This window comes from Bombyx mori, chromosome 6, assembly GCF_030269925.1.
Source record: "Bombyx mori chromosome 6, ASM3026992v2".
NCBI lineage: Eukaryota > Metazoa > Arthropoda > Insecta > Lepidoptera > Bombycidae > Bombyx > Bombyx mori.
The window spans coordinates 5,122,619-5,147,738 of record NC_085112.1 but is presented as its reverse complement, the minus strand read 5'-3'; the positions used below and the strand labels follow the sequence as shown (position 1 = coordinate 5,147,738).

Here is a 25,120-nt window from a genome sequence, read left to right as displayed (position 1 = left end):
CAAATGTCTTTTTTTTTTTTTTACGCCTTCGACTGATAGGGGTTATTGTAAGCACGGACTAGTTTGAAAGGGGCCACCGTTGAATTATACAATTGAGACTGACCTCATGTGTCAAGGTGGTCCTTGACACATGAGATCCTTGAGACTGAGATCGTTCATGCACGTCAAAAAAACTATAAAAACTAAATCATGAAGCGGGTTCAGTATTCCCCCTTACGACGCCGAACATCACAACTCACGACTCTCTCACACTAAGAGATAGAAGTCTTAAATCGGCGCAGGCCATAATTAAGGCGACCACCCACCGATGCGACCTCGAGACCTTGACCGAAACTCGTAATGAGTTCACCCGACTCAGACTAAACACTCGCCCCAACACTAAACGTACTCAAACATTTCTTACAGCATTTTCTAAAGTAATATTAAAAAAAAAAAAAAACATTATAAGAGTCTGTCTAAATCGGACACCTTTGCCTTTTTATTAGCCTAAAATAAGAATACGCCGTCCTAAGGCATTGCGCTTCTCGTGCATCCCGTTTACGAAACAAAAATCGAAGAACAGAAGGAAAATACCGACAAGCCGGTTACTAAACTTTTTTACTTTATTTCGCCGGGAGTCGCAATGCCGACCGGCGTAAGTCGAAACGACGTAAGTCGATGTTAAGGTGAACTCAAGAACTCGGTACACAAAAGGCTTAAGTTTCTCGAAACAGGTTCCGGCCGAAGACGTTTTATTTTTCAATACAAATTCTCAGACGTGAGAGCTCCGCCTACACTTGATTTAAAATTAGAACTCTTGCGTGACAAACGCCGGTAACTTCGTTTTAAATGCTAAAAAGTTAAACTTTATTCGCAGGTGATAGGGCATAATATTCCATGCTAGTTTATGTGCTGTAAGGTGGGACGCTCCACGATCGCCATTGGCCCAATAGCGCGACGTGAAACAAACAAGAAATATATGCGTAAATGAGACGGCGCTATTCAGTTCATGTATGAAAACAAAAATATAACCAAATGAAAACTAAAATTTGGATTAGTTCTAGAAAATTTTTAAAGCTATATCGAAAAGTAGAACTGGTCTTCTTTGGCTTTCATTTTAATAGAATTAAATAATTTTAAATGTAAATGTGAGACTAGAAGCCGAAAGAAAGAGAAGGAGAGAAGTGTTCCACAGTTGCGAGAGTAGCACAACAAATACGTTTTGTGTTTCGAACCGCATATCTAAAAGACGTAAGATACTAATACAAAACATTCTAATCTTTGCCATCGAACGTGGTAATAGAGTGTCCGCTTCTAAGCACGAATTCGGTGATTTACGCCTTTTTAGATCGAAATTTGCGCAAGTGGGCATGGCGGCAACTGAACAGTGACGATTCGTTTAGTAGACAGTTGACAGTCGCCACGCCACACTGACATTCCGATGTAGCACTGATAACAAATATCTATTGATGATAATTTTTTTGCTGACCCTCCCAGTTCCTGGGACGCGAACGATAAACAAAAGTACTAATGTGATGTACACCCTATGACTCAGTGGCAGTGTTTTAGTGCTGTGCAGTGTTCGATGTGACTGGGGAACTATTGAATGTGTCGACTGTAAAGCAATTTTTTTTTTCGTGAACTAAAGTTAACGCAGTTGTAAGTGTGCATTTTATTATTAAAGTTAACGCTATTTTTTTTTTTGTTTCGAATCTATACGAACTGCAGAAAAAGTTTCGATTTAAAAAAATATAGTTATTAGTTTCCACATAAAAAACACCATTCAGATTTTTTTTACTTACACACGATTTTATGTACGCTTATATTATTAGTATCATTAGCTTAGCTACAAGAGATGGTGGATCTGCCTACGTATGTGGTGGACTAATTTACAACTAATCGATTTTATCAACATCTTTATCTAGACCCAAATCCATCATAAACTATACTCCCTTTTTCGATGGATAATCTTCACATTCTTGTAAATGATTTAAAAAAAGGAAGATTGTTTGACTCTAGTCCGTGTGAAATTTTTTAATTTATAAGAGATAAATTTTAATAATAAAAAAATGTAATTAAAAGTATCGTAATTAAAAAGGCACCGCATTCATGAAGCTCTTTAGAAAATACTGTTAATTTAATCCTGATTATAACGCTACTTTTCTCTGTTAAAAATAAAGAATCGATTATATGTAAATGGGTTTAATCATGAATCACTCAATAGTTAAACAAAAACGATTTTCGGAAAAAAAAGCATTCAGTCACTTATGCTTCAATAGTCGGCCCTTAAAACAAGTATGGGTAGATATGTTTATGCATTTGTTCAGAGTATCTCACGGAATCAACTAACACGTATTACGTACCTACTTAATTAAGTAATCATTAACATTCACATTTGCAGAAATCAGTGATGATTTATACAACAATATGTAACTTTAAAGAATTAACTAAACTAATAATTCATTAGTCAAGTATAAATAGTAATTAATCCGGCTATTATTCGAATATAAGGTATTCTAGAAATATGCTTATGGTACACTTATACAAGAGTGAGAACACACTTGAGTGAGAGCCATCATAAACAAGAATCATCTAAGAAAACCTACATCAATAGCCGTAATCAACATACGTAAAGTTACAGATACTAGTGGCGCCCCTCAGTAGTCAAAAATCGACTATAGTTAATTGAAATTATAAGCTTGAACATTATTACGGTTGTATTGTCAAAGACTGTACTTCTATAATCACAGATTGAGCCAAGGCTAAACTAGACAAATAATATTCAAGACAAACAATATTAATCTATTGTATTACATACCTAATCTATCTAGTCAAATTGACCACAGACTTTAAAAATAAATATATATGCGTGTGTGTGTGTGTGTCAAATACATGGTAGTGTGTGTAATGTTTTTTTTATTGATTTAATGTATTTTTTATGCATAATAATAAAAAAATATTAGCATTCTGCACTCCTTCTCTATATTCTCTATGAGTGTGTCCGCGCAATTTTCGTAAAAAGGGGTACCTACAGAGTTTTTGCTTCACGTATTAATATATAGATATTTAGGATTAGTTATATTGTGAATGATAAAACTGTACCTAGATTCTTGAGTGTTCAGAATAATGGTTTATAGTTTTGAAAGCGGGGCGGGTCCGCGGTTGGGCGTCGCTTCAGGCCAGACACGCCCAGCGTTCGCGCGGCCCACGCTTCGAATCCTTTACCGCACACAGCTATGTATGTACAAAACATCACATAGACAACGTGAGAACGTATACAGACAGCCGCCGAGTAAATAAATAGTCCTATATGGTGTGCATTGCATACGAATGAAGCTTTCATTGCATGAGAATGAAGTTACACTTAAATGTAGGTACGTGAGTGGGAAATTTAATTGTGTCCCCTTTTTTTTGCCTACCTAAGCTGATAACCTTGAGAGACTATTACAGCGTTACCTTACCTAGAAGGTGAACTCACGGGGCTCAAACCTGACAACGTTGCTAACACTAACCCTAGCAAGAGCCGTGCTTCGCAGAATCTACCACCGCATAATCTACATAGAATAATAGAAAAGTTTCGAACATATACTTAATGAAAGAACTTCTCTTCGTCATCTACCCTAAAAAGCGTTTACGATATGGACTTTTCTCAAAGGTCTTTCATTAACGACCTTCGTTAAACCATTTACATAAAGCCCTCATACAAATAATTAGGGGTAGGTCTTATACTCATCTACTATCGAAAACACTAAACGAAAACCCGCCATGTTCATATGCATAACGGAAAGATCAATTTATTACCGTAACACATCTTCTAAAAACAATAGTAAATGTCATCTCGAAACCGTACTACAGTTAACTCCGTTAACTACATCTCACGGATAAATAATACTTTCAAACTCGAACGAAGAACGGAGCGAGCGAGCTCAAGAATACCAATATATTACGGCGCTTCGGCGAACAATTCTCATACATTATGTAAAACTTGAGATGTATATTGACGCATCTGCTGCCACATGCGGTGCCATACATTCTGAATACGTCTTACATGCAAACAGGGGCAGTCCATTGTAGGTATAGATTCCTTTGCTTTGTCGTATCACTCTTGTCAGAGCGGTCGTGGTCGTCATTTAGCATCATTGCTATGGGCAGATGCTATGCATCTCACGAGCAATCGCCATTCCTCCCGGTTTGTCGTGAGCCTGGTACACTCATGCAAACAGCCGCCAACTGTCGACTTGACTTAGTCGGTCCATCGCATGATCAACCTTCCACGCGGTCTGGTACCATCTACTTTGCCCTGAACGACAAGGCGCTCTATGTAGAAATTTCCTCGCCGAGAGACATGTCAAAAAAATGATAGTATGCACGAGCGCCGAAAGACGCATAGATAGATACGTAAATTTGGAAAATTGATAAAATTTTATTATTAGTGGTAGTACCAGTCTTTTGAGCCCGCATTGGTAGATACCATAAGTCTATTTCTGCCGCGTAGTAATAATGCCTTTCGATTTGAAGGGTGCGGCTTCTGTTGAACTATACTGACTATATCTATGACCATAGAACTTGTGTCTTAAAATTTGGTGGTGACGCTTACGTCGTTAATGCTCAAATACCTAACCACTGAACAGGCGTGTTGTGTTGAACATCAAACCGGGCTTGCAGTGATGAATAACAATACCATACCAGTGCTTAACCTAGTTTTTTTTTAGACCAATACCCGAATTAATTTAATTCGGACAGATAGGGTGGTCGCAATTTCAATCAAGACTGGTCTTTGAGTCGGCAATATCCTTGAGAAGTGGCGCTGCTCGGGCGATCCATCACGAATCTCAGCGTTCCGGGTACAGGGATCGTGCACCCCAAACATTTACGAGCTGAGTTATGATGCATACTTTCCGTTAGACACCACCTTCTGCCACTTTGTCACAATGCGTGCTCGTATTTGACTTGTTAACATTATTTATTGCGAGCGTTCGCGTTTTTTTTTTGTTTTTTATTTTTTAATATCGTTCTTTTTGAATGTTGAGCCCTTACTTTAACTTGACCTGTATGTGGGTATCGAAGTAGGTATATATTTCGATTTGTTCTCGTCTCGAATAATTTCAATTAAGAGATTTTTTGGTAAGCATATTAAGAAGCAATCGTAATACTAATGGCATACACGGTAAAATAGCTCGGTTTTTTCTATTCTCTTCGAAGTGAGATGAGCACAGGGTTCATCTAATAACAAGTGTGCACTATCGCTCATGGACATCAGCATTGTCGGAGGTAGAGCCAAGCTGCCGTCTACTACAAATTATTATTAATTTATTTCTCATATTTTAGTTTTAAATCAAATGAGGTTTTTTTAATCGTAGTTAAATTGAGATTTTTTAATAGCTTAGACAGATAAACAAGATTAGGGCATACCTGTTGTTATGTAGTACCAAAGCCTATAGACAACAACAAAGCAAATTACTTCTAAGTCTCAGCTCTATGGTACTACGCCCTTCAATCTAAAAATCGTTACTACTTCGCGGCATAAATGGCTAGGGTTGTGGTACTTACCCGTGTGGGCTCACAAAACGTCCTTGTATGTATGTATTTGAAATGGTGCTTCACACAGCAACAGCACTGATGGTTTCTTTGTCAGGACTATATACACACATAGGTATTTATATTTAAACGTACAGAAGTTTGTTTGTCAGTCTCTGGTTCCTATAGTACAGGGAATGTTAGCTTAAAGCCAGACGTGACCATATGTGACATGTCCCGGTCATTATTAATATTATTTTTAAAAAAGGTTAACAACATTTTGAGCACTTAATGTGACGCGGGTTTTTTTATACGTACGCCGATAATGAACGAATAGTTCTTACAAGCCAAATACTATTTAAATTTTGTATTAAATCGAGGTTAGGAACCTTTGAATTTATTTAATTAGGTATTAGTTGATTTAATTGTGGAACGTATTTTACCCGATTATATCACAAATGTCGTTGTAAGATGTAAATCTGACCAGTACAAGATGGTACCAAGTCCTGATTAAATCTGTCGTGAAGCAATCTTGCGCGAGTCCTGATTAGAATTTTTTTTAACTAGTTTCAACCCAGTAGTCGAAATTCGACTAATATTAATTGAAATTATAAGTTTGAACATTATTATGGTTCTATTGTCATATACTATTTATTATACTTCTATAATCCCAGATTTCGCCAAGACTACACTATACTTGTAGACCAATAATATTAAAGACAAACAATATTAATCTATTCTCAATTATCTAGATATACCTACTAGATATACTACTACATGTGTTGTGACAAATACATAGGTAGGTAGGTAGGTAGATAGGTAGGCAGTAAGTGTATTGCTTTTTAGTGGCTTAATGTATTTATTATGCTTAAATAAAAAATGAAAAATAAAAATCTGCACACCTTCTTTATATACTCTATAAGTGTGGGAAATTTCGTACGCCCGCGAAATTTTCGTAAAAAGGGGTACAAAGTTTTTGCTTTACGTATTAATTTAGTGATTAAAAAAAACATGAAATAATTCTTCAGCCGGTGAATAATTTAGATTATCCTTAGCAAATACGAATAAGATCTAAATAACTTGAGTATTTTTGTCGCAAAATAATTTATTCTCATTTAAAAGGTCGGAAGTCCATAGATACAATACTGCTAAGAATCTCAAGTCGACACGACAGACTACTGCTTAGACCTTTAGGTATCGTGATAGGCAAATACCAAAACATAGTCATAACTAATTTTAACAAAACTACATAATCCTTTCGAATAATATAATTTAAAACAATGATCATTTTTATTTTTACCATTCTGAGTATTTATCTATTTCGTATTACTTTTGTATTGCGATCGTTATAATAAAAATTTAGAGGGCATTAAATTAGGAATATGGTTATTTTTCCGAAGCCGCGAGATTTCGGTGTCAACCTCGTCTAGGAACGGGGCCATAAACAAATTCATAAGTAGGATCTGCTTCGGTTTTATGCGTTTTTAAGGGGCCCTTCCCTCGGGGAGCCACGGGAAAGTGAAACGCGGCGGAAAACCTGCGGAACCCTGCCGTGATACAAGAGGGTACAGACAGTTTCCTTGAATTTAAAAACCTCTTAAAACCCAAACTAGAATACGCGTTATACGTCGATGCACAATTTTATTCTATTGACTGCTACGTTTTCTTAATATTCGATTCCCTTTACAAGTTTTTAGTCAAATTCAGATATATATGTAGGTACATACATTCAAGCTAAGAGAAGCTTCTAATAATTTAATTAGTTATTAGCAAGTCTTTTATTAATAACTAGCTGACCCGGCAGACTTCGTAGTGCCTTAATCGATAAATAAAAGACTTAAGCTTTTGTACAAAATAAACTTAAAGCAAACAAAAGGAATCCGTTCGACGGGGGACACATCAAAGGAAAAACAAAATTGTTATTTTTATTTAATTCCGACCATTTTCATATTTATCTACCTTTCAAACCTTCTCTGGAACCCGTCACCCTGATGGAAGTTAAAGACTTGATCAAAGACCTACGTCCTCGCAAGGCTCCCGGTTCCGACGGTATATCCAACCGCGTTATTAAACTTCTACCCGTCCAACTCATCGTGATGTTGGCATCTATTTTCAATGCCGCTATGGCGAACTGTATCTTTCCCGCGGTGTGGAAAGAAGCGGACGTTATCGGCATACATAAACCCGGTAAACCAAAAAATCATCCGACGAGCTACCGCCCGATTAGCCTCCTCATGTCTCTAGGCAAACTGTATGAGCGTCTGCTCTACAAACGCCTCAGAGACTTCGTCTCATCCAAGGGCATTCTCATCGATGAACAATTCGGATTCCGTACAAATCACTCATGCGTTCAACAGGTGCACCGCCTCACGGAGCACATTCTTGTGGGGCTTAATCGACCAAAACCGTTATACACGGGAGCTCTCTTCTTCGACGTCGCAAAAGCGTTCGACAAAGTCTGGCACAACGGTTTGATTTTCAAACTATTCAACATGGGTGTGCCGGATAGTCTCGTGCTCATCATACGGGACTTTTTGTCGAACCGCTCTTTTCGATATCGAGTCGAGGGAACCCGCTCCTCCCCACGACCTCTCACAGCTGGAGTCCCGCAAGGCTCTGTCCTCTCACCCCTCCTATTTAGCTTATTCGTTAACGATATTCCCCGGTCGCCGCCGACCCATTTAGCTTTATTCGCCGACGACACGACTGTTTACTATTCCAGTAGAAACAAGTCCCTAATCGCGAAGAAGCTTCAGAGCGCAGCCCTAGCCCTAGGACAGTGGTTCCGAAAATGGCGCATAGACATCAACCCAGCGAAAAGTACTGCGGTGCTCTTTCAGAGGGGAAGCTCCACACGGATTTCCTCCCGTATTAGGAGGAGGAATCTCACACCCCCGATTACTCTCTTTAGTCAATCCATACCCTGGGCCAGGAAGGTCAAGTACCTGGGCGTTACCCTGGATGCATCGATGACATTCCGCCCGCATATAAAATCAGTCCGTGACCGTGCCGCGTTTATTCTCGGTAGACTCTACCCCATGATTTGTAAGCGGAGTAAAATGTCCCTTCGGAACAAGGTGACACTTTACAAAACTTGCATAAGGCCCGTCATGACTTACGCGAGTGTGGTGTTCGCTCACGCGGCCCGCACGCACATAGACACCCTTCAATCTCTACAATCCCGCTTTTGCAGGTTAGCCGTCGGAGCTCCGTGGTTCGTGAGGAACGTTGACCTACACGACGACCTGGGCCTCGAATCTATACAGAAATACATGAAGTCAGCGTCGGAACGGTATTTCGATAAGGCTATGCGTCATGATAATCGCCTTATCGTAGCCGCCGCTGACTACTCCCCGAATCCTGATCATGCAGGAGCCAGTCACCGTCGACGCCCTAGACACGTCCTTACGGATCCATCAGATCCAATAACCTTCGCACTAGACGCCTTCAGCTCTAGGAGCAGGCTTAGGGACCTCGGTAACCGTACTCGTCGAACTCGACAAAGAGTTCGCCGTGCAACCTAACCCATGAATCAGCTCGCTGAGTTTCTCGCCGGATCTTCTCAGCGGGTCGCGATTCCGATCCGGTAGTAGATTCATTCGCGGAGCAGCTGCTCTTGAGCTGTTAGGTCTCCTTCGGAGGCGCTCGGGTAGCTGTTAGCAAATCCCACCCCTCCTGGCTGAGCCTTTGCTCGCCCACCTGTCCTGGTGAAACTGGAAAGGCCTCCGGGCCACCAGTAATCCTTCAATCATAAAAAAAAAAAAACCTTCTCTGGACTTCCACAAATAATTCAAGACCAAAATTAGCCAAATCGGTCCAGCCGTTCTCGAGTTTTAGCGAGACTAACGAACAGCAATTAATTTTTATATACCTAGTCAGGTCATAAATTCTGTCACATGTTTAATGTAAAATAATTGAAACAAGTTTATTCATTATGTAACCATTCATATACCAAAATGAACTTAACAAAACATAGATTCTTATGACACTAAAGTTTATTCAAAATGTCTTCCGTGATTTTGAATACAGGCCTTCAATCTGCGCGGCCAGTCGTCTATCGCAGCACGAACGAGGTCCATGCCAATATCGGCGGCTGCCTTAATTAAGGATGTCTTGAGTGACTCCAAATTGGGATGAGGCTTTGAGCACGCCTTTTCCTCCAAGTGTTGCCATATCTGTAATCTAACGGATTCAAATCTGGACTGGAGGAGGGCCAGTCTTCGTGCCGGATGAAGTCGATTTCACGCGCCGCCAGCCAGTCTTGTGTGCTCTTCGCTCTATGAGCTGGCGCCGAATCTTGTTGGAATACCCAGTGCCTGTTATTGAACATGGTATGAGAAACAGGTTCCACAAGGTTCGTCAGGACTGTATTTTGATACACAACTGCATTCGTTTTTACACTTTTCTCACAAAAATGTACCTCTGTTAAGCCCCAATAAGAAACTCCCAACCATACCATGAGCGAGGATGGAAAATGACCTCGTTGGACACGCGGAATACGGTTGCTCGCTTCCTCACTACTGTGTGCGTACACCTTATCATTTTGTTTGTTGTAGCTCTCTTTTACGGTAAAAATTTTTTCATCCGAAAAAAGAATTTCCCGATATTTTTTTCCCGCGTACCGCTTCAACAAAGCGCGGCATCTCTTCAGTCTCAGGTCCATTAGACGAGCATTCAAACGATGTCCTGTTTTTCTTCGATATGCCCGAAGCCCTAAGTCTTCATTTAACACCCTTTTCACCTTGGTTCTGCTTAACCCCATCTGAAGGGCCAACAGTTTCTGCTTACGTCTGGGATTTCTTTGAATTCGCGCCTTCACAGCTTTTATCACTGCTGGAGTCCTAACAGACCGAGGGCGACCACTTCTTGACCTGTCATCTACACTAGAGTCTTCATTGTATCATTTGATGGTACGATAAATGAATCTATTGGTTATATTAAAAATTTTCAGTATGTTAAAAATTTGAATTGGCGCGTAACCACAACGATGCAACGCAATAACTGCAACACGGTCTTCTTTAAGCGTCCACTCCATATTTAAAAATGAGTAAAATTCTAGAAGTATACATTTTTATTTTCATGAACAATTCGAAATTCGAATTCAATAAACTTTTTTGTGGCCAGCATTCTAAAAGAAAAGTTTTTATGGTGTGACAATACTTATGACCTGACTAGTTATATAGATAGATAGTGTAATAGAAAGATATACTCTTCTTCAAACCGTTTCCACCCAATGATGAGTGTAGGTCTCTTCAAATGCACCCCATTCTTTTCGGTCTCTTGCCTTTCGCATCCAATCCCTAGCCACTTTGATCAGGTCGTCGGTCTACCGCGTTGGTTGTCTGCCCTCGTTGTGACGTCCAGTACGAGGTCTCTACTCCAGTACTTTGTGTCCCACTGATTGTCAATGCAATGTCATATGTGGCCAGCCCGCTTCCAATAGAAGTATATACTAGCAGTCAAATATGTTACTGGTGGTAGGACCTCTTGTGAGTCCGCAACGGTAAGTACCACCACCCTGCCTATCTCTGCCGTGAAGCAGTAATGCGTTTCGGTTTGAAGGGTGGGGCAGCCATTGTAACTATAGAGACCTTAGAACTTATATATCTCAAGGTAAGTGGCGGCATTTACGTTGTAGATGTCTATGGGTTCCGGTAACAGCTTAACACCAGTTTGGCCGTGAACTCGTCCACCCACCAAAGCAATAAAAATAATATGGATCCGACCACATAGACAATAGACAGTCCCTTCATCACAAAACGACCTACATTGTGCTTATCTAAATAGGTGTTAGTCCAGGAAATTTTAATTCAGAACACAAGGCAAAACCCGTACGCATTAAAAACGATTTAAACGCCAGCCGTTTCGTTTGCGAGAATAAAATAAAACAAGGAGGCAGGCGCGCTCCGACCATTTCTCTCGGGCTCGCCGCAAATTCCACTGGAAAAAATCGTATTTCGGACGCGGTTTGAATTTTAATTGACATTCAGTGGGCGCGCGGACCGTCAAACAACTAGTATAGGATGTAGCGAACGTTTTCGAGTTTACATCTCGTCCGAGTGGGGTGCCTTCCACGCACGACTGTAACGTGACTCGCACCTCACCTATTAAAGACTAGCGACACGTGCAGTTCTATTTTTTGCATTGCTAATATAAAAATGTACGACGTATGAAGTCGTCGTGGCCTAAGGGATAAGACGTCCGGCGCATTCGTGTTGAGCGATGCACCGGTGTTCGAATCCCGCAGGCGGGTACCAATTTTTCTAATGAAATACGTACTCGACAAATGTTCACGATTGTCTTACACTGTGAAGGAATAACATCGTGTAATAAAAATGAGATCCGCAAAATTATAATTTACCTAATTACTGGTTATAGGACCACTTGTGAGTCCACGCGGGGAGGTACCACCGCCCTGCCTATTTCTGCCGTGAAGCAGTAATGCGTTTCGGTTTGAAGAGTGGGGCAGCTGTTGTAACTATACTTGAAACCTTAGAACTAACATCTCAAGGTGGGTGGGCTATGGGCTTCAGTATTAGCACCAGGTGGACTTTGAGCTCGTCCAAGCATATAGCAAAAAAAACCGAGTGTAGTTCGAATATCCCCGAATCCTGATCACGCAGGAGCAAATCACCGTCGTCGCCCTAGACACGTCCTGACGGATCCATCAGATCCAATAACTCTTGCATTAGATACCTTCAGCTCTTACACTAGGAGCAGGATTAGGGATCCCGGTAACCGTACTCGTCGAACTCGATAAAGGGTTCGACGTGCAACCTAACCCATGCATCAGCCCGCTGAGTTTCTCGCCGGATCTTCTCAGCGGGTCGCGATTCCGATTCGGTAGTAGATTCATTCGCGAAGCAGCTACTTTTGAGTTGTTAGGTCTCCTTCGGAGGCGCTCGGGCAGCTGATAGCAAATCCCACCCCTCCTGGCTGAGCCTTTGCTCGCCCACCTGTCCTGGTGAAACTGGAAAGGCCTCCGGGCCACTAGTAATACTTCAATTATAAAAAAAAAGTTCGAATATTTTTTTATATAATAAAGATACCATAGATAGAATATATACCATGTATGCGTTTGTATATGTATGTAATATTATTATCAATTTGGTTATTTTCGCAATAAGTAATGCACCTACCACAGGACTCTCTACACCACCCTTGGTTGACTGGTAGAGAATGCCTCAGGCATTAAGTCCACCATTGTAACATTGTTGTGTTGTATTTTCAGTCGTTAGACAAGTATTGTTTGGGATTGGCCTATTTACCATTTCTTAAAATCATGATCATAGTTGTTTTTATGCAAACAAGATTAACTTGATTAAATTAAATGAGATAATATTTGTGGCGTTTTTTTTTTCTTTCTTAACCACCATGAGTGACGTCTAACAGATAACATAGTATAGTGATTCTCGTAATATCAACACTCTAATGAAAAGTATTTACTGGTGGTAGGACCTCTTGTGAGTCCACGCGGGTGGATACCACCACGCTGCCTATTTCTGCCGTGAAGCAGTAATGCGTTTCGGTTTGAAGGGTGGGGCAGCCGTTGTAGCTATACTTGAGACCTTAGAACTTATATCTCAAGGTGGGTGGCGCAATTACGTTGTGGATGTCTATGGGCTCCAGTAACCACATAACACCAGGTGGGCTGTGAGCTCGTTCACCCATCTAAGCAAGAAAAAAAAAATGTTTTGGCCCGCACGGATATGTACCACTACGACAGTGCCTATATGTATCGCAAAGCCTACTTAATTAAGATTTAGACCTCCAGTTGGGTAGTGCCATTAACGTGGTTGAGGTTTATAGGCTTTTGATCACTTAACATCAGGTGGGCCGTAAGTTCATCCACGGGATTTAGCAATAAAATAAAAAAGAAAATGTTTATTTCCGGTATTACAATGTTTCTCTTCCAATAAAATTGTTAACCTCTGATGTTGCTACGTCATTTCAAAATAACTAATTCTTCCGATCAAGATACATCGGTTATTTTTCTTTTATTCGGATGTTTGTACCCAGTTACGTACAGGCGTTTTTCAGTTCTATTTCCATTATATTTCATTGGATGGGTGAGCGCACTTTGAGATTACTTACCGGAGCCTACACAACGTGGATATCGCCACCTAACTTGAAACATAAGTTCGAAGTCTCAGTTGTACTGCACATGAGTTGTCCCATGATTAAAACTGAAATGCTTCACGGCCGAAATAAGCCTTATGATATAGATACCATAAGGCCTATCTCGGTTAGTAAATACCGGATGGCGAGTACCTACAGTAAATTAGCTTACTCTTCGATGAGTCCCTTAGTCGCGCCATATGATAAGCACGGAAAGATATCTACGAATGCTACACTTGAGATTTGCAGTACACAATAAAATAAAGGATTTTTATGTAAATAACTATTCTATTTTACCATATTTTATAATAATAATAATAGTATTAATTTTATCTCTTAAATGCTTAGAACGCAATACAATGAACCGATAGAATTTACAAAATGGCATATGTACTAACCTCAAGTCTCATTCATAGTCTTTTTTTAAAAAGGAGGAGATTCTCAATTCGACTGTATGTTTTTTTATGTTTGTTACCTTATAACTTTTGATTGGGTGAATCGATTTTGATGATTCTTTTTTTATTAGAAAGCTGACGCTTCCCGTGTAGTCCCATTTCCATTTAGTCCAGTTCTGATAACGGCATCCATGAGAAAACCATATAAGTATTAAATTTGCATTAAGTACGTGCGCGAAAAATAGATGAATAACTCAATATGACGCCAACCGATTACGATCATTATTGTTTTTAATATATATCAATTTGTTTTGAAATATCTTTTTTTCTATTCGAAGTCGGTTTTTGTTTAAGCATGTCTATTTATAACTATTACGAGTATCGTAGTTGTAAAAGTCTCTGTATTCCAAAACTGTATGTATTTATAATTTCGTTAAACTGTATTATCGTGTGGTAGTCACGTAGAATCCAGTTCATGAAGCTCGACAAATTATGTATAATAGACAATTTTGTGCGCTCATTACTTTAGGGTTTATCACGGCTTCGATGTTATTCGTGAAAATTATTCGAGTCTATGCCGCGGTAATGTCGAACGTCCGAGTATAATTGCGAAATAACCACGAGACAGCCTTCTCCCGTTGCACTTAATATGGCGCCTCTCGATTTGGGCTAAATTAAAAACGATTAGGCAAGATATTAGCTTAAATTCTGACGTAGAATACATAATTATAGCACGGTTTTTTCTTTTATTCTTTTTTTTTTCCTACTTATGCTGATAGCCTTGAGAGGCTATTTTAGCTTCGCCCTTACTACTTAAGATGAGCTCACGGGGCTCAAACCGGAGTGATGCTAACACTAGCCCTAGGAAGAGCAGTGCTTCGCAGAATCTACCACCGGTTCGAAAACGCGACCCGCTGTGAAGATCTGGCAAGAAACTCAGTGGGCTGTGTCTGTGAGTTAATTCGCTCGTCGAGCCCTTCGTCACAAGCGACGGGCTCAACGAGGTGACCGGTACTAGTTTTTTTTTATTGCTTAGATGTGTGGACGAGCTCACAGCCCACCTGGTGTTAAGTGGTTACTGGAGCCCATAGACATCTACAACGTAAATGCGCCACACACCTTGAGATATAGTTCTAAGGTCTCAGTATAGTCACAACGGCTGTCCCACCCTTCAAACCGAAACGCATTACTGCTTCACGGCAGAAAATAGGCGGGGCGGTGGTACCTACCCGTGCGGACTCACAAGAGGTCCTACCACCAGTAAACCTTGTGGTACCTAAATAGCACGGTGGTAGTTGAATGTGCACTATTAAATTTTTTCACTACATTGTCGTTCACTTAATTATAAGAGCTCAATATAACTCGTTTTATTACGTGCTAAACGGAATAGCGTTGGCAACTCTAGTAAATTCTCGAAAGTTCCTCAACAATAACCTCATTCGGCATCTAGGTTTTGTTATTCCATGACGTTGCTATACAAACTCTCGGCCTATTTATGCGAACAATATTAAAGCCGTATGACTCCAACGCCCTTTGTCTCATGTTTCTCTGAGAGGTTTTAAAAATGTAGTTCCTTCTTCGGACCACGTCAAGGGCACGCTGCGTATGTTAATTTTATTCAATTCTAAAATTATAATTTTAATGTAAAGATTTGACGAGATCCATTTTGTGTTAAATAATTAAAGCAACCGATCGACGTCTCAAACGTATTCGCCAACTTGATCGAATTCAATTCTATAGTATAATAATACCACTAGCAATTAGACAAATCCATATATACATATATTTAAATGTCATTTTATTGAAATTTCTTTAATAAAGAAGGACGCTGTTGAATACGTGTTAAGTACGACAAATTTCCATACAAAAATTAATCCTTGATAGTGGGATCTAAGCTGCGGACTTAGGCCCTAGGCGTGGCACGTATACTTTTCTTTTGATAGTAACAATGCTATTATTATTTTCAGATTCGATGATGACATACGGACAGCCTACGAAATCTTCAAAAATGTAACATGGCAATCGAGGGAAGAAAATGCTAACACATGTCACAAAAGACGACGGCAACTCGTGATGCGAATGTTCACCGACTAGAAAAACGCGGCTCACACCGGCAGCGATGCAAGAGATATGCAACACAGCTGCCCTGCCGCTCGACACTAATCCACTCGTGCGCAAGATAAAATGCGAAGAATTTCCAACTATAAGAGGAAAACAGCCTACGAGAATTGGCATGGGGGTGCGCGATGAGATGGAAGAGGATTTCGCCGTGAAAGCAAGGAACACACCGCCAATCGGCCCCGTGCCCGGCCAGGAACACCCTCGGATAGAACACGGCGGCAACAGCTTCTGGTTGGCTGCGGTAACGGCTGCTGGAGCACCACATCCTATGCTCGAAACATGCACCGAAACTGGCTTCATAAACAGCCAACCTTCAATGGCCGAATTTATGACCGCCTTGCCTCAATTAGGGGCCGGAGAACTAAGCCCTCAGCACACGCCACCCGGATACGCACCGGATCTGCCATCTCCAGGAGGCGGCCTTAACGTACCCGAGTATCCTTGGATGAAAGAGAAAAAAACTACAAGAAAAAGCAGTCAACAAGGTAAGTTTGGTAGTTCATTCGGTCCAACGATTCCTCACCCCTCGAGGGTATTCAAATATAACAAAAGCAGTTTGAGCACTTATCAAACCACGCCATCGGGGCCGCCAATACGAAAACGACTAGTTTAACACAAAACATCGAGATTTTCGTTTCGTAAGCGCGCGTCGAATTGCCGCGCGACTAACTACTTCAGAATCATTATGCTTCTCAACAGCAACGACAAATGGCCATTCAACCATTGTGTTCTGGTTCGCGGCTCCGCTGCTTCTTTAATGAACATCAAATTACGCCAAAATATATTGAATTGTACGCCGCTACGACGTTTCATATAGCTGTTGTACGCTGAGGCCTGGGAGCGGTGTGGGTGTACATATCCGTGGTACATTATTCGAGCCGCCGACACGCTGCCAACGTGGCGTGTAACGGAACGATCGACACGCTCCATAACCACAAATTGTATGTGGAGAACGTTTTAGACTAGAATTTTCAGATGTTGACAAGTCTTACGAGCAAACATTAGCTACTTAAACACTGGGTATTAGATAAAACGTCGAATCGAACTAATTTTTTTCTTTCTTTTATCTCATCATCTGATGCTTTGAAAAGACTCAATGACCCTAAATTTGTCGGAGGGACAAATGGCAAGCGCACAGAACAATGTGTGCGATCTGAATGATCCATCACCATCCGTCGAGGGTGCCTGTGGGAACGTGACCTCACCTGGTGTACCGATACATCATTTTACGTATCAAATACAAATTGCAATGAAGTATGATACACCTTGGGAGCATTTTAAAAGATCTAGTAAAGAGGCGTGATGATAGGGAACTTTATAAAATAAATTTGTTGATTACAATGATTTTTCGCGATTGCATAATGAATCCTTTTTTTCGTGACTGACTGTGTCTACAGAAGCTTATGATGTCATGACTGTGTAAGATTTTGGATCATCTACGACCATTGGTAGAAATTGAGCGATTTTGCGCTCTCCACCTCCGTAGAACTATTATACCCTTGAAATTATTAGGGTAAACCACAGCATAATACTTGAACTGTGACCTCGTGTTTCAAGCTGACACTCTCTTTGTGATATTTATGGAGTCCAGTAAACACTTCAAATGAAGATGGTCAAGAACTTCGTCTGCTGATCATAGATGGAAATCAATACTTCAAGGGCCGCGATGAACAAGCAGTAAACCAACACAATAAAACAAAACTTTAAAATCCTATTGAATATCTTGGAAATTTTAATATTGTGAGGGAAAGTAAGGTTATGGTAATTTTCATCACGACCTACTGTTTCACAGATGTACACATCTTGCCTTTCGCAGTACATTCGCTTAACGCTGTACCTAAGCCTCGCAATATCTTCTCTGTTTTCTATCCAACGACTTAGAAATGTTATCTAAATATTTTAATTTTTCATTAATCTATCATCATTCTCCTGCCCTTCTCCCAGTGAGATCGGCACAACATGTTTTCTCCTTCCATACTCCTCTATCATATACCATTTCTTCGCTCACTCCCCTCTTACATATATCGCCTTTCACGCAATCCATCCATTTTTTCTTAGGTCTACCTCTCCCTCTTCGTCTACCTTTTAATTAATCTATTCCATTAAATAAAATACAAACTTTCAAAGATAAATTCAATTATCCTAAGATTTCCTGTCAGGATTTATACCTCTTTAGGTACTTAGGTACTCTTTAGGTACTTTTACCAAAACCATTTTTGATAACCATATCTAAGCTGAACTTCGTATTTTTTATCGCATAAAACCGGTCATTATGATTTAAATACATATATTAAACTTAGCTATATCATACTTTTTATGAAAATAATCAAAGGCAATATTTTCTCTATACAACTTATTCACTTATTTCAATTTTCACCAACCTCTAACTAATCTTAAACTAACAAAATCGTATTAGAGCCGCATTAGATATTTTAGCTTCCTATTCGAAAATAATTTACAAGATCGCTTTAGTAGATTCGAAATTTAACGCCTACACACGTACCCAAAAACCTAAACTTTACATTAATGGCATAGACGGAACACTATTGATTGGTGACAAATAGTAAATATTATCAAGCTTGACCAAGCAGCGGCAAGTAATAATATGTAAAATATAACATTAAAGTCATCATGTTGAAGTTCTGACAAGGATGCCCCCTACCGCGCCCTGCGGGAGATCGCTCCTGTACAAGAGTGTTAATTGTACTCGAATGGATAAATATTACCGTTTTTATATTATAACACATAACATTCTTCTATTGATTTTACAGAACACACACGTCTATTTTAGATTTTAAGAACATTATCTCAGTCAAACATTAGCTCAATTTATTGTCTGTTGCATATCTAGTACTCCTTGTATTTTAAGAGATGCAATTTGTGATAAAAGATTACATTCGTTCTGCAAAAATAACTTGTACGTTTTTAACAAATCCGACCTTCTATCGATTCTTAAATATTTTGATCACACACCGAAATAAATGCGTCTACAGGGTTGGCACTTTTTAAAATTAGTTTTTGTGCAAATTTATATCATACGCCGTACTCTATGAAAATATACGAAATGAAGGACTAAGCTAATTGTTTTGAGTAAGCCGAATATAGAAAAGCATTGAATAGTCACCAAAGTTTAAGAGTAATGTAATAGTAATTACTACTTTCCATTATCATCACAAAGGGAAATCTTGATCTAAATGTTGTTTGGAACTTGGATGAATTCAAGAATTTTAATTCTAATAATAATAATAAATGCACTAGATAATACTCAGTGTGTGAGTACTGAAGTTCTAAAAGTACTTACTTGCATTTTGTTATAAAGTATATTTATGAAAGGATTAACATGTAGGTCTTAAGCAATTATATCTTATTGGAAGTTCGTATCAAAACGACATCGTCAAAGTTCTTACAGCCCTGAGTTCCGTGAGCTTTGGATCCGGCCGTGAACCGGGGCTGCCATGGTAATCCGTCACTGTCAGCGCTATCGAGCGATGCACGCCCGGCGCCGCCGACTCTATGCACCGCTCAGACGCTTTGCTCTCCAAACTTTTGTCTGTACCAACTTACACTGATTTCTTTTATGATGGTTTCACGTCTTTTCTTTTATTTTTTGAACATCCTGGTCTATTTCCGTTGAAATACTCCTTTGCAACATTTCAAATCCGAAAATAGATCTAGCAACTTTGGCGTGACAACAAAATATTTCGTGAAGTCTTTAATACGTTTTTCCGTTTCTGATATTGACTGCTTTATCATTCCATAACATTATGATGATCCCAGCTTTAAGATTCACAAACCGTGTGCATATATATTATTTATTTCGGACGAATTCTTTTGGTTTGGCTACCGAATTGAGGGACATCTTTTCCGTTTTTCGGCTTGAAATTACAGGAAAATCACTTCTATTGCGTGTTTAGTATGATACAAGCACATATGTAGATGTAGATGATACGTAGGCTATATTTCAAGTTCATAAATTTATTCCAAGCATATGTTGTGTTACAATGTTTCTATGAATTGTCAGAATTAAGAAAAGAACTAGGCATCAATAATACTGGACAAGTCCAATTTTCTCATATTTTAGCAAATATAAAAAGTCTGTCTAAATAATGCTTCCATAAATAGATTATATTATATTTAATTTGTGTAATTACTGGTTGTAGGACGTCTTGTGACTCCGCAAGGGTAGGTAGGGTAGGGCAGCCATTGTAACTATACTTGAGACCTTAGAACTTATATCTCAAGGTGGGTGGCGCATTTACGTTGTAGATGTCTGTGGGCTCCAGTAACCACTTTGCACCAGGTGGGCTGTGAGCTCGTCCACCCATCTAAGCAATAAATAAATAAAAACGTGGATTATATTATCTGACAAAAATATTAGAATACATTCGTTTTTTTTTGTCTTCCTGTTCAAAAATCTCAGACTTATTCGATAATCTATGCGACGATGAAATATAAATTTTATAAACAAACCAGTTTTATCCACCTCCAGAAACTAGAAAATCAAAGTATACAACCGAACGCACATAAGGGACATGAAACAAATTGTCCGCCGGACCACGCCTCCGACCGTATCTCGAGAGATCGAAATTAAAATGAACTGACACAATCGATCATTCCGATTCCTCTTTAGTACAATAAAATAACGTATTATTTTGCACAAGACTCAATTCGCTCAGAACAATGTGATTGGCATGTGATACGCGTTCGATTCTATTGTTATGCTTACATTAAATGTGTAAGTTGAAGAACAAAAAAAAAAGCTAAAGTTTCGTATTGACGAAAACGTAACGGAAAAGTATTGTTTTGTGAATTACAGTGTTTATAAACTGTCTTGGTAGATTGCAATCTAACAAAATTCTTGGCGATGTACTAGAAAACAAAAGAGAATTTCTTTTGTCAATGTTTAGATATTTTTTTCCGTCGCTAATGAATATAATGCACACCACAGCATTTGTTTGCGTTTATATATTATATTATATACTTAGACACAATTTGTAAACTAAGAAAAAAACATTTTAGAATCACGCAAGTGAATTTACCATTCCAATGATATAGTTTTGATAAGTCCTCTGCCACATGTTTTCTAAACATCAAATTTGTCTCTTTGATCTCTTCAAGCGTCTGTTTCAGAGCTAGATAAATATTGAATCAATTTTCACTCTACGAAAAAAATGTTAAAAATATCTGATTGAAAACAAAACTTAACTCAAAACAGTTACAAAATTATCTATTTAAGTTCAGTAAAATTGCTCCGTGAAATCGCGTGTCGTCGCGTTCTGTAAATAAACAACTGAAATATTAACTGTAATACGATCCCATTATGGATAATGATGATGGCATGAGAACTTTGTCTTTTGCTCCCGTCTTGTCAGTGTCAGTTTTATTTTTCTTTGTTTGGTTACCGTGCGTTACCTGAAAGAGCTATGGCTGTGTCCCATCCGGGCCTAGCTAGAATAGCCTCTTAGGCTATCAGCAAATAGGAAGCGGAAAAAGAATGTGGCTGTATAGCGTCAATCTAGAATAGCAACCCATATGATCCAGTGAGTATCGTAAGGACGACTAAGGGATTGACCGTATAAGGAGCAACACCGTTATCTGAGTATTATGCCAACAGGCTGCGATCGCCAACCGCCTTTTAATAAAGTATAAGTTCCGCCACCCAGCCTATTTATGTTGTAAGTAGTCCAGCTTTCCGGGTTTAAGGGTGGGTCCTACTTGTAATACTTTTGAGATTTCCGTCTTTTGTCTCAGGGTAAGTGACGCTATGCATGTTGTGATATCTATGGAGTCTGGAAACCACTTTACACCAGGTGAACTGTGAACTCGTTCATGAATTTTAGTAATAAAAAAGAAGCTGCGCGTATACTTTTACCATGTAAGAGGTGTATATGAATTTAAAGAATATTATAAAAATTAACTGAATCTCGCTTGTCGCTGCTAATAAATACTCTTCATTTATTTTCAAATACTGTTTCATTTGCCAATATTTTGATTTGATTTTAGAAGCAAATTCCATTCATCATAAGTTTTTTATTTTTTATTTTATTTTTATTGCATAGATGGGTGGACGAGCTCACGTCCGCTTGGTGATAAGTGGTTACCGGAGCCCATAGACATCTACAACGTAAGTGCCGCTACCCACTTGAGATATGAGTTCTAAGGTCTCAGTATAGTTACAACGGCTGCTCCACCCTGCAAACCGAAACGCATTGCTGCTTCACGGCAGAAATAGGCAGGGTGGTGGTACCTACTCGTGCGTACTCACAAGAGGTCCTTCTACCAGTAATAATTCAAAATAATACAAATAATTATACAAATATGCGTACAAAGCTGTCTTTATCAAAGAAGGTAAATTAATCCTAGAATTCTGGCAATTAATTCCAGTGTTGCACAAACTCTCCCCTTTCATGACCTTAAAGGTGTTTTTTACTTAGTAGTTAAGCGTCATGGAAGAGCTTGATCTAAACTTCTAAGCTCTTGAATTTCTCAATCTTCAAATACAATTTATTCATAACACTAATTACAAAACAGAGATAAAAATAAAAGATACAGTTGTGTGAATTAAATATTTCTACCGCTTTTATAATAAATCAGATTAAAATTTTATTTGCTCCCTTAATAACAATCCCCAATATCCATAGTTACTTGACTTAATACTATAATTTACTTAAGAAAATTAAATCTACCAAAGAATGTGCATTAAATAACCGACCACTTAGACTATTTACACTTGCGATAAACTCAATGTAAAAAATGAGTCATAAATTTTGTAATACTATTACAATGGTAGCACAGGTAAACGCTTTGTGGCCGTATCGAACAGACCATAGATCAAAAATATAGCAATAAATCTCTAAAAGTCGGTTCTCTTTGATTTATGTGAAAAATGACCATAAATTTTAGGTTAGTGTGGCGCGAAATAGAACAACATCCAAAATTGTTCTTTTAACGAAGGTACCACTTTAAACAAATTTTAGCTCATCAATAATTATCCTCCGGTTCCAATTTAATTAATTATTTTGGAGAGGACTAAATTTAGAAGATTTGTAGTAAATAAATAATGAAATTATAAAATAAAATTAGAGCGGCACACGCAAACAAAGTAAAAACATTTTATTCTATGTATAGTATATTCTAGAACCATCAAAAGGATGATTACGTACCAACGTAGATTTTGTTTACATATTTTACAAATGTTTCAAATCTACGGTTACCATGTAAAAAAATACAAAAAAAAAAATACTTAAAAACAACAGAGCATTGAACCCTCAACAAAGTGTTACGGAACTTAAAAAAGATCCGCTTAAAAACTATTTTTGTATTGAACAATATATTAGATTTATTAGTTCAGTAGCTAGTCGAAGTCATAATAATTTTTCGCTTATAATGACGCTATTCATAACCTGTCAATACACGGGCCGTTATGATTTACGAACCCGTTGCCGATGATGTTAACACTTTCACTGCTTTGGTTTTAATGACCAGCGTATTATGAATGTTGGGTACGTTTCTAGGAAATTTCTAATACGATATAATAATATATCAATGTCTGGTGACGATTGTACCTTTGTTTTGTTACATACTTAAATGCTTTTGTTGATTTTTTTCATCTAAAATAATTACCATAAGAATATTTGTGTGAACTAAACTTAGATTTTAAACTCAAAATACGAAGTCACGAACGACTAATCCCTCTGTGGATATATTTTTTCGGATGAATATCATTTTAATTGTAAAGGTAACCTACACTTTTTATTGTACAATGGCAACGGAAGCCCCTCACCTGCAGCCTAACAAATAAACAGCCACAAAACATAATCTCAATCCTGAGCCGACACAAGAGTCGCCAATCAATAAATCACTTTCACTAACGTAGGCCGCACACTGGGCGCCGGCCTTTTGTCCTTTCATTGTCGGCGCCGATTTTTACAGCAATTAGAGACACTTACCTGTTACGGTCTACAGTAATCCTATTAAGCAGCTTTGAGACAGAGACAGGCATATCTGCTTGGGCGGTCATTAGAATAAGACGGAGACTGTTGCTCAGCATTTTAGATGCAAGTTGAATGGTTTTAATGTTGAGGTGTGATGGTCTAGTTGGTTTCGAACCGAATTCGGTAGCTTTATTTTTATTTATTTATTTATTTATTTATGTACACACAGAAAACAAGACACAGTACAGAGTAATAGGAAAATTATGTACAAAGGCACTTCGCATAGCTTCAAGTATTTCTTAATTTTTTACACGCAATTTATGTACCAAAGTTCTTTTCTTAATTCCGTAAGTTCCTTATAGATAAAAGCATATTTATTTGAAATCTATTCGTTCATTTACTACTAGTCCACTTGAGATTTCACACCCCTTCAAACTACTCTCGAGTGAGCTTTCTGTGGTTGCAAACTGATTTATCATATCGCCGGGAGTCCTAAACAAGCGTCATCTTACACGCATAAACGTCGGTATCGCGGACCACAACGGTACTCAAACTCGGCGAAGCATACTCAACAATGTGCTTTAAAACATGAAGCATATATTTGACTAACGTATTTAGATCATCTTTGCTGATATCTCAATACTAAAACGACATAAAACGGGTACATTTGCCAGTGACGTTTAGACGCTATGTCCGATTGTTAAGGTTGAAGTTTATCTGTGGATTGAGTTAAGTTGCTCTGTGACGATCGAGGCAGAAACATGTCTGAGACGAGGGTGCGACGCCCGACGTATCATGTTGTCCGGTTTCCGGACATGAGCTTCGTCGGTTTTCCCGTAGTAATTAACTAAGTTTGTGTCTACACTGGCCCGGCGCTTATCGAACTAACTAAAATGTTGTCTTTAACACTAAACATACCATAACGGGTTAAATGAGCCATTTTGAACTTTTGCATTGAGAATGCACGTATGATCTTATCGCATTTGCAAATTTGACTACATGACTTTTTCTTACCAATTAATGTACAGTTATTATATTATATATATTTTTTGTTTT

General features: G+C 38.8%; 1 protein-coding gene across 1 annotated transcript in view; it reads left to right on the top strand.

Moving 5' to 3' along the window:
• The first annotated feature begins 1,368 nt into the window (after positions 1-1,368).
• Positions 1,369-25,120, top strand: part of LOC101740380 (homeotic protein proboscipedia) — a 72,903-nt gene continuing 49,151 nt past the window's right edge. The window contains exons 1-2 of the mRNA XM_021350869.3: positions 1,369-1,638; positions 15,977-16,615. Coding sequence (XP_021206544.1) covers positions 16,129-16,615 — 487 coding nt within the window. The 5' untranslated portion in view covers positions 1,369-1,638; positions 15,977-16,128. The remainder of the gene's footprint in view (positions 1,639-15,976; positions 16,616-25,120) is intronic.